This window comes from Macaca thibetana, chromosome 4 (genome assembly GCF_024542745.1).
Source record: "Macaca thibetana thibetana isolate TM-01 chromosome 4, ASM2454274v1, whole genome shotgun sequence".
Classification (NCBI taxonomy): Eukaryota; Metazoa; Chordata; class Mammalia; order Primates; family Cercopithecidae; genus Macaca; species Macaca thibetana.
The window spans coordinates 38103864-38117513 of record NC_065581.1 but is presented as its reverse complement, the minus strand read 5'-3'; the positions used below and the strand labels follow the sequence as shown (position 1 = coordinate 38117513).

The window sequence follows — 13650 nt, the reverse complement described above, 5'->3', positions numbered from 1 at the left end:
TCATTTTTGTATCTGCTCAGAGCATCTGGCACTATGCCTGGCAAACAGCAGACCCTCAATCAATCCTCACTAGATGAATGAATGAATTTTACAGGCTCAGGAAACGCAAGTGTTCCTATCGTAGCGGCTGGCACAGTGCTCTGTACTTGGTGAAAGCAGGACTAGTAAGGCTTCCAAGGGAGGCCCATTTATCAACTCTTTACAGATCAAAGTGGGTTTCAACTTTTGGTTACTCCAACTGAAACAGGAGTAAAGCACAGGGAATGTTTGAGCTTGCTCAAAGCAAGTGCTGGGGTCACCCTATCTCACTCACTCTATTCTTCTTCCTCGCTGTTAATAACGTGAGACCATGACTATTGGTACAAGTCTGTGTACCTCTACATGTGTGTGAATAAACTCTCAAGAATGTGTTTCTTTATGCACAGAAATAGGACTACAGTCCCATAGTTCTGTCATATCCAGTAGGACTAGAGAAGTCTATGGAGTTAAGACCAATGTGTCCAGACTAACCTCATCAGGCAAGAAGGGCTGTGTGAGGCTCACACTTCTCTACACAGTAGGTAGAACTCACCGACAGGAGTCTCCAGGTTACAGGTCGAACCTCCCTGGGAACCCCTGGCCAGCTACACTTCCTCAGTTCATCTGTAAACAGAAAACAGCCTTGTTAGGTGAACTCTCCACAAATGCTCTAAAGCAAACCGCAACCAGCACTGCCTGATGTCTCCTTCCATTCATGTAAGACCACCACCACCACTTGCTACCCATAAGCACAGGGAAAAGCCCAAAACAGCCCTGAGCAGCCAAGTGCCAAGGACATGGCCTTGCAGTAGCAGTCCTGTCAGCTCAGAGATGAAAGTTAGAGGGGAAGAGAAAGACCAGTGGGTGTAGATTTCAGCAAGAGTCACCATGAGATAGAGGAGATCAAAGTCAGAATAGTTGCACTAGGGTCTACAGGTCACAGAAACCAGTCCCACCTAATTTGGTCCATAATCTCTAGTAACATATGTCTGACTTAATACCTGCATGTCACTGCAATGGGCACCAGGTCAGGAGAAGCTAGAAAAGTAAAAGAAGGAAGAATAAAGAGCAGTAGCTTCCAGGTCTCTGAGAATTCCAGTCACCAAAAGCTCCTACCTTGCCTGGGCTCACAGGGACTCACCTAAGTCAGTGTTGTGGCTGGAGAGAAGCTGACGGAATTTTTCTAGGCGGGTTTTCTCCCGGACAGTCATTGGGGGGGCCCCAGAGGCGTTCTGATCCGAGATCCGGGCAACGAGGGGGATGATGGGCCGGAGAGGGAGTGACTGCTGTTTGTGGAGTGGGTTCCTCAGGCATGTATCACCTGAGATCATTTGAAAAAGAAACAGAATGGGCTGTGTGAGGAGCATGGATTCTGAGAAGCCTTAAACCTAATCGTTCAGCATCGTGTCTCCTCCCCAAGGCCGTGGCTGCCTGTGTGCACTGCCTGAGGTGCCCAGCTGAGGGGCAGCGAGGGACCAGAACCCAGCCACGCTCCATTCACTGCCCAGAGAAAGGGCTGCATTTATATCAAACACACCAAGGCACCTTAGGTGCTAACAGAGACTCCAGAAGCTGCAGCAACTTTTGAGAACTTTTTTGGTGACTCTAAAGGAAAATCAAATGTTTTCTTTCTACCCCAACTTGGAACTTTTCTTGATGCCAAACAGTGAGTTTAGTTTAGTCTAAGGCAGAGTTTTCCTTCCCATTCCACATCCCAGAGCACATACGGAATGATGACAAGGCAGATGACACCACAAAGCACAAGGCTGCAATAAATGGAGGTGGTTGCTCTCCACAAGCCCCGGAACCCCCGGCTGCTCCATGGACTAAGAGGATCAATATCTCCACACATCCTGTACCTGGTTCTTGGCCCATCAGTGTGCCCTGGTGAGAAGCTCTGGCCTAAGGCAATCCTGCCTTTGGTGGCTGCGGTTCCTTTGTGCGCCTACATTTCCCACCAAAATGAACCAGTTCTTAATTCTGCCAGGATATGACTGAAATAACAAACAAAGACTCAAACTGAACTCTGTCTTGTTCTCGACATTTCTAGACTGGATGGTGGGTAGGGTGAATAAGCACTACAGGACTCACATATATTGAGTGTTTCCTATGTATAAGGCATATAGGTCACTTTTACATATGACCTCTCATTTGATCCTTAGAACACATGGTAGGAATGTATAACTATTTTACAGACAAGAAACTGCAGCTCAGGGAGGTTAAATTATTTGCAAGTGAGAGGTGAAAAACCACCTTAGGTAAGCCTGACTCTGAAACTCTTGTATTATCACAAGCAAAACTCAGTTTTTAATTCTAGTTGTGCTTACATGACTGCCTCATACTCTTTACACGGCTGGGCCTTAAAAAGTAGTAGTCATAACAAAAATTAAACAGTGAGGCTGGGCGCGGTGGCTCAAGCCTGTAATCCCAGCACTTTGGGAGGCCGAGACGGGCGGATCACGAGGTCAGGAGATCGAGACCATCCTGGATAACACGGTGAAACCCCGTCTCTACTAAGAAATACAAAAAACTAGCCGGGCGAGGTGGCGGGCGCCTGTAGTCCCAGCTACTCGGGAGGCTGAGGCCGGAGAATGGCGTGAACCCGGGAGGCGGAGCTTGCAGTGAGCTGAGATCCGGCCACTGCACTCCAGCCTGGGCTACAGAGCGAGACTCCGTCTCAAAAAAAAAAAAAAAAAAAAAAAAAAAAAAAAAAAAAAAATTAAACAGTGAATATCAACCAACCAGTACTACTAGAAGGCTTACAAAAACAACTTCCACGAGGCAGTTGGCTGGGACGCCTAGTGTAACGAGAGGACTAGAAAATGCAGACACACTGCAGAGCTGAGACAGCTGTAAATCTCCGCTATTACCTATTTACAGACAGATGCCCGCAGGAGAAAACCTCCTCAGGGAGAATGCTCTGGGCTGGGCTGGGGAGGTCCTGGCTGCACAGGGCAGCTCATTATGGATCACAGTAGGGGCCTTCCTCACACTGGGAATCTCTGGAGACCCTCCATCACCGTGTGTACACACCTTCCACAGCCTGCAGCTGTGGCCACCTGGTCAGTAACACTGAATGCCTATCTGTGCATGGCACTGAAGGTTCACGCTAGAGCCCAAATCAGTGATGGAAAATAACTGTGGAATGATTGCAAAGACCTTACAGCCATGAAAAAAGTTCCCTCAGAACATGAGCCAGGGCTCTGATGTTCTTCTACTTCCTTTTCATCCTTTACCCGCTCACCGCTTTAACTCTCACTGCAATGACAAAGCTTCCCTCTCCAGTTCCCAACACACTTTCATAAAACCCATTAGGGCAACATTAAACACAACCATGAATATTTAAAGGAATACACTGAGAGTCCCCAAAGGTCTAATAAAACCACCATCGCATCAACCGTTACTCTGGCCAGTTTCCCGAAAAGAAACAGAGAGGCCTCTACTTCCATCCCACCCAACCTGATGGGACCTGCCTGATGGTCAGGAAGCCGAGACCTGGGGCCTTTAGGCACATTTGCTCCCTCCCTCAGGAACAGGAAGAGACAATTTTATGCTAGTAGCTGTTCCCCAGGGCTGAGAAAGTCAAACCACAGTGGCCAAACAATTGTGAAATTCAGCCACTAACAGCTTTAAATTAGTTAATATTTCTAAACCTGACCAGGCCTAAAGCAATGTGAAGCAATCAAACCAGAAGTTTTGGACTCCACCACAGGGAAAGGAAGAAGAGAAGAGGAGAATGGCAAACAACACCTAGGTGTTAGAAAGTGAAGCCCCAGGTCACCAGACTGGGCAGCCACCACAAATCGCTTTTATTTAAAATGCACGCTGCTGAAAAGCCTGAGGCTATGAAGGGAGCAGGAAGGACTTACTAGAGTTTCTGGACAGCTGGGCATCACTGCTGGACTTTATGACCTTGTAGTTGGCAGGAACATCCGATGTCGTTGACTGGGACCGTTCTGGTTTTACCCTCAGCTTGCTGTGGTTTTCTAGAACTTGGGCTGCAGTTGCCAAAGCAACTTTTGAGTTCAGAGTTTGGAAAGAAGGTGAGGAAAAGTCCTCTTCCTCATCATCGCCAATGTCCCAAGCATCACTGGTATTCCGTGCAAACTCATGAAAACTGGAGGCCTTCTTATTCTTCAGAGGAACTGTGCTGACTTTTGATCGTTCTTTAATGAAACTTCAAGAAAGGAGACACAATTACCAAGGAATGGCCTGACACATCTGACCACCTGCATTTGCTTATTATTATAATGTTAATAAATTACAAACTACTCCATACATAATCATTAGCTTCTTCAAACAAAAACTGCCCATATCCATTCTTCATCTAGATACATCCAGACCAGCCTGAGATCGCAGAGACAGATGTAGCAGAGACAGCAATGGTCACCAAACATCCCATGTGCTCTTGTATACTTCCTGGCCCCCATGCACTTAGGTGAGGCCATATGACCAGTTCTGGCTAATGGACTAAGAAGAGAAATAAGGTGATTACTTCCAGGCAAAGTAGAGAATAGGTGTCAGTTCTGTATAACCTCTTTTTTTTTTTTTTTTTGAGACAGAGTTTCTGTCACCCAGGCTGGAGTGCAGTGGTATGATCATGGCTCACTGCAGTCTTGACCTCCTGGGCTCAAGTGATCCTCCCACCACAGCCTCTTGAGTAGCTGGGACTACAGGTGTGCACCACCATGCCTGGCTAATTTTATTATTATTTTCTGTAGACACAAGGTTTCACTATGTTGCCCAGGCTGGTCTTGAACTCCTGGGCTCAAGTGATCCTCCCACCTCGGCCTCCCAAATTGTTGAGATTACAGGTGTGAGCAACCATGCCTGACCTATAGCTTCTCTTCTATCATGATGACTGGCAAGATGGTAGAGACTCCCTCAGCCTAGGTAACTGAGTGACTATGTGAAGCAGCAGTAACTATGTCAAGGAGCCTGCCCTCTGCCCTTACCCACCCCCATTTTAGACATGTAGCATGAGCAGGAAATAGACCTTTACTATGCTAATCCACTGAGATTTGAGAGTTGATCTGCTATCACTTAGAGTAGCACATAAACTACTGGCAGAAAACGAGATAATTTTAGGTAGTCCACATATGTAGCATTAAACCTTAAGTCCCAAAATAAAAAAGTTGTTCCACTTTTTGGTCTTCCACTAGCCTTGAGAAGAAAGTTGAAGTTTGGTGCTACTCTGTCTTTAGACCATTTTCTAAGTAGGTGCCAAAGTGAGAGCAGCCTCAGAATCAATATATTTTCTAGCAACAAGATCTGGCTTTAATAAGACTGTTTGGTTTTTCACTGGGTATTTATACGGTTCTTTTCTTTTAAGAGTCAGGGCCTTGCTCTGTCACCCAGGGTGGAGTGATGGAGTGCAGTAGAGAAATCTTGGCTCACTGCAGTCTTGAACTCCTGTGCTCAAGCAATCCTTCCACCTCAGCCTCCTGAGTAGCTGGACTACAGGCGCACACCACCATGCTTAGATTTTTTTTTTTTTTTTGAAGAAATAAGGGTCTCATTATGTTGCTCTCGCTAATCTCAAACTCCTGGCCTCAAGTGATCCTCTCACCTTAGCCTCCCAAATTGCTGGGATCACAAGTATGAGCCACCGCGCCCGGCCGGTTTTCATTACATTTTTGAAGCAGATGATGATTCAATATATTTGAAGTAGATTAAGAATTGGAATTTATTCAAATGAAGACTTGCCAATAGAAACTGGGAGGACACTTTCCAACACAATGAAGAAGAAAGAAGGGAGAAAAGACTGTCATTCCCCGTGACATAAAGACATGAGACTCAAGGCAGACCATTCTGAGGTTGCCAGAAATGATTTTAAGGACACCAGCCCACAAAACCCAAAATTCAACCAACTAATTTAAAAGGCAGCTCTACCCTGAGGAAAGAAGCTTTCCTGGAGGAAGGGGTTGGTTTCACCTAGAAAAGGGGAAGAGTCTGAGGACAAAACAAGGTTGGTGAGAACCACCCACAAGAATGAAAGAGAAGGCCGGGCACAGTGGCTCATACCTGTAATCCCAGAACTTTGGGGGGCCGAGGCAGGCAGATCACCTGAGGTCAGGAGTTCGAGACCAACCTGATCAACATGGTGAAACCTCGTCTCCACTAAAAATACAAAAATCAGCCAGGTGCAGTGGTGCACACCTGTAATCCCAGCTACTCAGGAGGCTGAGGCAGGAGAATCGCTTGAACCCAGGAGGCAGAGGTTACAGTGAGTCATAATTGCGCCACTGCACTCCAGTCTGGGTGACAGAGCAAGACTCCATCTCCAAAAAAAAGAAAAAAAAAAAGAACGAAACAGCAAAGCAAGAAGTGAAAGGTACTTTGGTTTACCACTGACAGAAGGCAGAGAATCCACAGACCAGGAACAATAAACAATAATGGGTAAATTTAAGGCTCTGAAGCTTTTCCATGTTTACTAGTTATACTCTCTCCAGAGGAGATACATAAATTCACACATAAATATTGGCTACTCACTGGCTACCAGACCCTATGCTAAATTTTATATATACCCATTGTCTCATCTAATGCCCATTAACAATCCTATGAGGTGGGTATTGAGCAGGCAGTGAGGTCTGGGCTCAAATCCAGGTCTACCTGACTCCTGAGCCAGCGTGTGCTGCTAACTACTTACTCTACCTAGAAAAAAGCAGCTAAAAAGAAGAAGGCCAGGGCCTAGAAGGATCTGTAGCCTAGGAAGAGAAGTCGCCAAGTAAACTGAGCCACACACCACCACAGCTGTAATTCTCCCCAACTATACACAGCCAATAAGCCCGACTCTCACACCCCGTAGGAAAAAAAAAAAATCTCACCTTGTAGGAAAAGACTTAGGTCTGACACACACAGCCTATTCTGAGTAGACAGGAAAGAAGCCACATCTAGGCATGGGCTCCTTGTACGAGAAATGTTGCCCCTTTCTGTTGACCCCAGTAGTTGCAGCAAAAAGTTAATCCAGGTAACTCCAGCTAGGGATGCCTTTGGTTTATACATTCCATTTAAACACAGTTCAAAGTAGTTTATACTTAACTCAAGGTAAAAGAATGCCACAGTGTGGCTTGAAGTCTAACCAAGATTATTTATTATAATTATTATGATTGAGATGGATTCTCGCTCTGTTGCCCAGGTTGGAGTGCAGTGGCGCAATCTTGGCTCACTGCAACCTCCGCCTCCCGGGTTCAAGTAATTCTCTTGCCTCAGAATCCCCAGTAGCTGACTAGGGACTACAGGCGCATGACACTAAGCCCGGCTAATTTTTGTATTTTTAGTAGAGACGGGGTTTCACCATGTTGACCAGGCTGGTCTCGAACTCCTGTCCTCAGGTGATCTGCCCACCTTGGCCTCCCAAAGCGTTGGGATTACAGGCATGAGCCACCATGCCCCACCTTAACCAAGATTATTGAAACACAACTCTATCAAAGTCACAATCAAACTGGCCTCTGATGAACACCTTCACCATACCTCCTTACAACTGTACGGCAAATCACAGTTTAGAAAGCACCTTTGCAGATACTTCACGCAATCCTCACAAATCTGTGAGGTAAGTCTTACTATCTACTTTATGAATGAAGAAACTAAGGCTCAGAAAGTTTCAGTAATTTGCCCAAGGTCATGGAGATGGTAAGTGGCAAAGAAAAAGGGATTCAAGAAGTGTAGGGAATACTAAAAATTTCAAAAACCTAATAAATGGCACATTTGACTTGGTAAAGTACTTGGTGATGAGTACCTTAGTAACACAAACACCTAAGGGTATGTTGAAAAAGAGTGGCCACAGGTTACACTGGTTAGGAGTATAAAAGATCAAGCATTCTGTCATTTGATCATACTACACTGTCTTACTGACACAGATGTTCTACTTAACAGAATTTTCTAGAAAAATGTTTGACACTGGCAAGTGATATGAAGTAAGTGGAGAAATTTAGTAACAATCAAATAAATTCAGGTATCTTAGTAACTAGTGTGGCTTCATATGAACTAGTTTTATAACTCGGAATTAGGACCTAGCATACTTAAGCATCAATTCAGAAAACAATAAACTCAGAAGCTTGTTATACCATCAAGTGGCCAATGGAGCTGCTCAGCAATGAGACTAGTTTTATCTGAGCTATAAAAATTATTGCAGGCAATAGTATCACTAATAGTAATCATTTGGCAAATTAAAGTCAATATACATGGACAGGGAATGACTTCCTGTGCTTGTGCAGTTTCGATGATTGAAGACCCAATGTAAAGGCTTCTGCTGTGATGTGTATTAACCACAAAGTAATTAATGATGGGCTGAAGTGGAACGATAATCATGTAGCAGAGAAAGTCATAAAAATGTCCTAACAAAGGTACTAAAGTAGAGGCGATAAATGTTTTATGGCAACAATCTGAAATTGTAAAATGGTCTGGTGCAGAGGTAGACGTGGTCCCATGTTGTAAAATATCAGTATCAAACCACCACATACATGAAAAAGGGAACCAATTAATCCAGTGACAATTAAATTCCTCCCAAACTGTAAAGCTAAGTAATTACTCCTATTGAAAACATGACTGAAACTCTGCTGAGGGATCAGTGAAAATATTCACGATTTTATATCATTAATAGGTGAGAAAATAATAGTATATAAAGTTTGCCTTGGCAGTTTGAGATATGGAAATATTCCTGAAGATCTGTCCTAAATACAAAATTAGGAAAAGCTCAGTTGATAACAGGTGCAGACAAGGTATGGTGATCTTGATCAAAACATAAAATGGACAGTACACTCAATGCCTTATATATGAATGGATGAACGGATTTATAGGTTAGCCACGTGTTTGTCAAAGGTTGTGCTAGAACAGATCTATTAACAATCAATAACTCCTGACTGTGACCAGAATGGTTGTGGTTACATGTAACATAATACTCAACTATGATCCTTAAATCGTAAGACCACAATGTAGGTCTAGGCTGTTGTCTTTGCTATTTTCGTTGTTTTTTTTTTTTTTTTTTTGCCTCAGTGTTACAAGTTGGCTGCTATAGCTTTCAGAATCACACTCACACTACCACGTTCAAAAGCATGAAATGTGAGTGGCAGCCAAAAGAGGGTTTCTTCACAGAACTGTCTCCCATTCTGACCAAAAAAGAAAATCTTTCCAAGAACCCTCCCCCAGGAGACTTTCTTTGGCCAGAACCAATGAGATGAGACCACTCTATGCCAGTCACTGGGATTACTAAAGAATTATCATGGAAGGCTTAAACCAATCTTAATACCTCCCCTAAGTGCATTGTTGCTTACTCAATATCTGAACAAAATTATGGTTCTTGAGCATGAAAGAAGCAGGCACAGGGAAGACTATCAGGTAGGTAACCAGTAGTGCCTGCCTCACTGGCCAACAGACCAGAAAGTCAATTCTTGATAAAACCAAAGAATAGTAGAATTCATTCTATTTAATGTGACGATCACACAGATATCACAGAAAACATGCTCCCCTTAAGAGCTAACAGCCAGATACGGTGGCTCACCCCTGTAATCCCAGCACGCTGGGAGGCCAAAGCAGGCTGATCACTTGAGTCCAGGAGTTTGAGACCATCATGGGCAACATGGTGAAACCCCATCTACACTAAAAATACAAAAATTAGCCAGGCATGGTGGCCCACGCCTGTAGTCCCAGTTACTGTGGGTGGGGTTGGGGGTGAGGCATGTGGGAGCTGAGGCAGGAGGATGGCTTGAGCCCCGGAGGTCAAGGCTGCAGTGAGCCCTGATCGTGCCAGTGCACTCTAGCCTGGGCAACAGAGCAAGACTCTGTGGGAAAAAAAAAAAAAAGGCCGGGCACAGTGGCTCATGCCTGTAATCCCAGCACTTTGGGAGGCCGAGGCAGGTGGATTACTTCAGTTCAGGGGTTCGAGATCAGCCTGGGCAACATAGCGAAACTGTGTCTCTACAAAAAATACAAAAATTAGCCAGTTGTGGTGGTGCACACCTGTAGTCCCAGCTACTAGGGAGGCTGAGATGGGAGGACTGCTTGAGCCCAGGAGGCGGAGACTGCAGTGAGCCAAGATGACACCACTGCATTCCAGCCAATAGAGTGACCCTATCTCAAAAGAAAAAAAAAGAAGACATAACGAAAGGTGCAAACCAAGGAACATTAAAGAAAAGCCTGCTGTTTAAGTAAATGAGATAGTTTCATTCCTTCATTCAATAAATATGTACTCAGTGCCTACTCTGTGCCACATGCTGGTCTAGAGGCTATGAGTACAGTAATGAACAAAACAAAGTCCCTGCTCTCAAGAAATCTATACAATAGTGGTTTCTGATTTGAAAAAAAAAAGCGTGCACCTTGCAGACAAGAACAGCAGTCATGCTTCCTCAGTAATTCAGAAGACTGTGCCTTATACATACACCAAATCGCAAAAAAAAACAAGTTGGAAGAATTATAGAAAGTGCACCACATACTCAGCTAGGTTATTTTTAAAATTTTTAAATACTGATAATGCATATTTGATATAGCATTCTTCTAGGTATTCAAAATACTTTAATGTATATAATCCTTTTTTTCTTTTCTTATTTTAAAAACCACTTTATTTATATATTTAGAACAGTTTTAGGTTCACAGCAAAATCCAGAGGCAGGTACAGAGATTTCCTATATACTCCCTTCTCCCACATAGGCACAGCCTCTCTATTATGAACATCCGCCACCACAGTGGTACATTTGTTACAACTGATGAACCTACACAGATACGTTGTAATCACTAGAAGTCAGTAGTTTGAATTAGGGTTCACTCTTGGTGTTGTACATTCTGTGGGTTTGAACAAATGCATAATGACATGTATCCACTGTTTTTTGTTTTGTTTTGCTTTGTTTTTTGAGACAGAGTCTTGCTCTGTCGCCCAGGGTGGAATGCAGTGGCTTGATTTCAGCCCACTGCAACCCTCGGCTCCCAGGGTCAAGCAATTCTCCTGCCTCAGCCTCTGGGGTAGCTGAAATTACAGGCGCCCGCCACAAAGCCCGGCTAATTTTTGTATTTTTATTAGAGATGGGGTTTCACCATGTTGGCCAGGCTGGTTTCAAACTCCTGACCTCAGGTGATCCGCCCACCTCAGCCTCCCAAAATGCTGGGATTACAGGGATGAGCCACTGCGCCTGGCAGTATCCGCCGTTTTTATACTATCATACAGAGTAGCTGCACTGCCCTAAAAATCCTCAGTGCTCCACTTATTCATATCTCCCCTCAACCCCACCCCTTGGCAACTGATCTTCTCACTGTCTCCCTGTTTTGCCTTTTCCAGAATGTCATATAGTTGGAACCATAATTGTACATTATCTTGACTTCCCTATTAAGACATGGGCCCCAGGAAAGTGGGAACCTACGTCTGTATCTCCCAAACCATTCAGCTTTCATTACAAACAACAACTTTCCCAGAAACTAGTCTCTAAAATTAAGCATGCCCCCAAATAGAGGCCAAAGTTCTTAGAAAATCTCACAAGGAGACCTACCCCCTCATTTAAGTTCACTGTGGCTCAGTGATGGTCCATGAGAGACAGATGGGATAAAGGGATAACTGGGGGTATGGATACATAGCCACACATCTTGGATTTAACTAAAGTCTCTGTTGCATTTGAAAATAATTTATTAGAGTTCTAGAGATATAGCCTCCTAAATAGCTTTTATTTATTTATTTTTATTTTTTTGAGATGGCATCTCACTTTGTCGCCCAGGCTAGAGTGCAATGGCATGATCTCAGCTCACTGCAACCTCTGCCTCCGGGGTTCAAGTGATTCTCATGCTTCAGCCTCCCAAGTAGCTGGGATTACAGGTGCCTGCCACCACACCCAGCTAATTTTTGTATTTTTAGCAGAGACAGGGTTTCACCGTGTTGGCCAGGCTAGTCTTGAACTTCTGACCTCAAGTGATCCACTTGCCTCGGCCTCCCAAAGTGCTGGGATTACAGACATGAGCCACCATGCCCAGCCCTAAATAGCTTTTAACTCTTCTGTACATATGCCTAGGTCTCTTTGAGTGTGTCAAAGGGAAAGAGGAACTAAAGAATGTCAGCCTAAAGTTATACTCTGTTGCCCTAGTTCTCATAGTAAAAGTGAGGAAAAGGTGGCAGACCTACCTATATTCAGAAGCAGTGAGCCTCGGAAACCAGATCTCCTGCTAAAAGATCTGGAGGTCATCAATCTTCTGGTTTCAGGGACAGCATTTAATCAATAAAGACGTTTTGACCATTCTCTTTTGACCAAAGAATCGGATACCAAACCCTAAATATACCAGTTCCCAATATAGGAAAACACAAAATCTCTAATGGATGTTAATTTCCCATTTAGCAACGGACCATTTGGAAGTAAGAAGATTGCTCATCTCCCGGTACAAAATAGGGCAGAAGAGAAGCTAAAAAAGGTCAAAGTGGAAACTGTCATTTCAACAAAATAGGGGAGCGCATAGGGGTGACAGAAGTAGATAGATAAAAGGAAAATGTCTTGACTTACTTTTTGGTGAGCCGAGGGTCAAGAGGAGGATGCTGTGCTCCATATACAGGCTGGATGCTAAAAGCAGAAAAAAGAAAAAGAAGAAATAAACTGTTAGTTTAGCTGGGAAACTAAATACGTTGGCTGAGTACCATCTGCATCACAAAATTGGATGGGACTTTGAGAAATAGGTTATCTCTAATAACTGTACTCAAGTCATCCCCCAAAGAGAGCAATCTTCCCTTTAAAAAATATATTTGATAATGTTCATTTTCCCTGGTAAAGTTTCAGTGCCTTACACACCTATGTGTAAAGAAGGCAAGATGGAAAGGTAACGGGCTTTAGAGCTGGAGAGAGCAGAATTCAAATGCCAGTGCTGGCACTCAGTACCACTATGAACTTCAGTAAGCTTTTTGACTCCTTTGAACCTGCTTTGCCATCTAAAATGGGAATACTGCCTACTTGAAAGGCTCATCGGGCTAAAAGACAGTGAAGGGTGACCTAAGGAACTCACACACTGCAGGAGGGGTATAAAGTGACATAACCACTTCAAAAAACAGTTTGGCCATATCTAGGAAGAATGAAATATGCATACCCTAAGACCCAGTATTTTCACTCCCAAATAGGTACCTTAAGCTAAATACACACCTATATGTATTAGGAGACATATATAAGACTATTCAAACCACCATGGCTCCTCTTAGCCCCAAACTAGAAATAACCCAAATGTCCATCAGTAATAACAAGAGAAATCAATTGAAACACATTTATACAGTACAACATTATACAGCAATGATAATGTATGTGAAGTAGGGCTTCGAGTAACAATGTGGATGGATCTTACAAATGTCATGTTGAACAAATGAAGTATAAGAGAATAAATACTGTATGATTCTACTTATATAGACTTCAAAAACTGACAAAAGTAGTTTCTACTGTTTAGGGATGCATGCAGAGTAATATTATAAAGAAAGAAAGGGGCCGGGCGCGGTAGCTCACGCCTGTAATCCCAGCACCTTGGGAGACTGAGGCAGGTGGATCACGAGGTCAGGAGATCGAGACCATCCTGGCTAACACAGTGAAACCCGGTCTCTACTGAAAAAAAAAAAAAAAAAAAAAAAAAAAAAAAAAAAAAAGAAAGCAGTAAATGACATAGTTCCCTCTGGGGGAAAGAAAGGAGGAG

The 13650-nt window shown here is 43.7% G+C and overlaps 1 protein-coding gene across 2 annotated transcripts in view; it reads right to left on the bottom strand.

Moving 5' to 3' along the window:
* The window catches only part of TBC1D22B (TBC1 domain family member 22B), a 75059-nt gene that overhangs the window by 49921 nt on the left and 11488 nt on the right, over positions 1–13650 (bottom strand). For both annotated transcript variants that reach the window (XM_050787674.1, XM_050787675.1), the window contains exons 2-5: positions 12489–12545; positions 3888–4195; positions 1160–1339; positions 572–642 (exon numbers count right to left, since the gene is read on the bottom strand). In XM_050787674.1, the coding sequence (XP_050643631.1) occupies positions 572–642; positions 1160–1339; positions 3888–4195; positions 12489–12545 (616 nt within the window). The remainder of the gene's footprint in view (positions 1–571; positions 643–1159; positions 1340–3887; positions 4196–12488; positions 12546–13650) is intronic.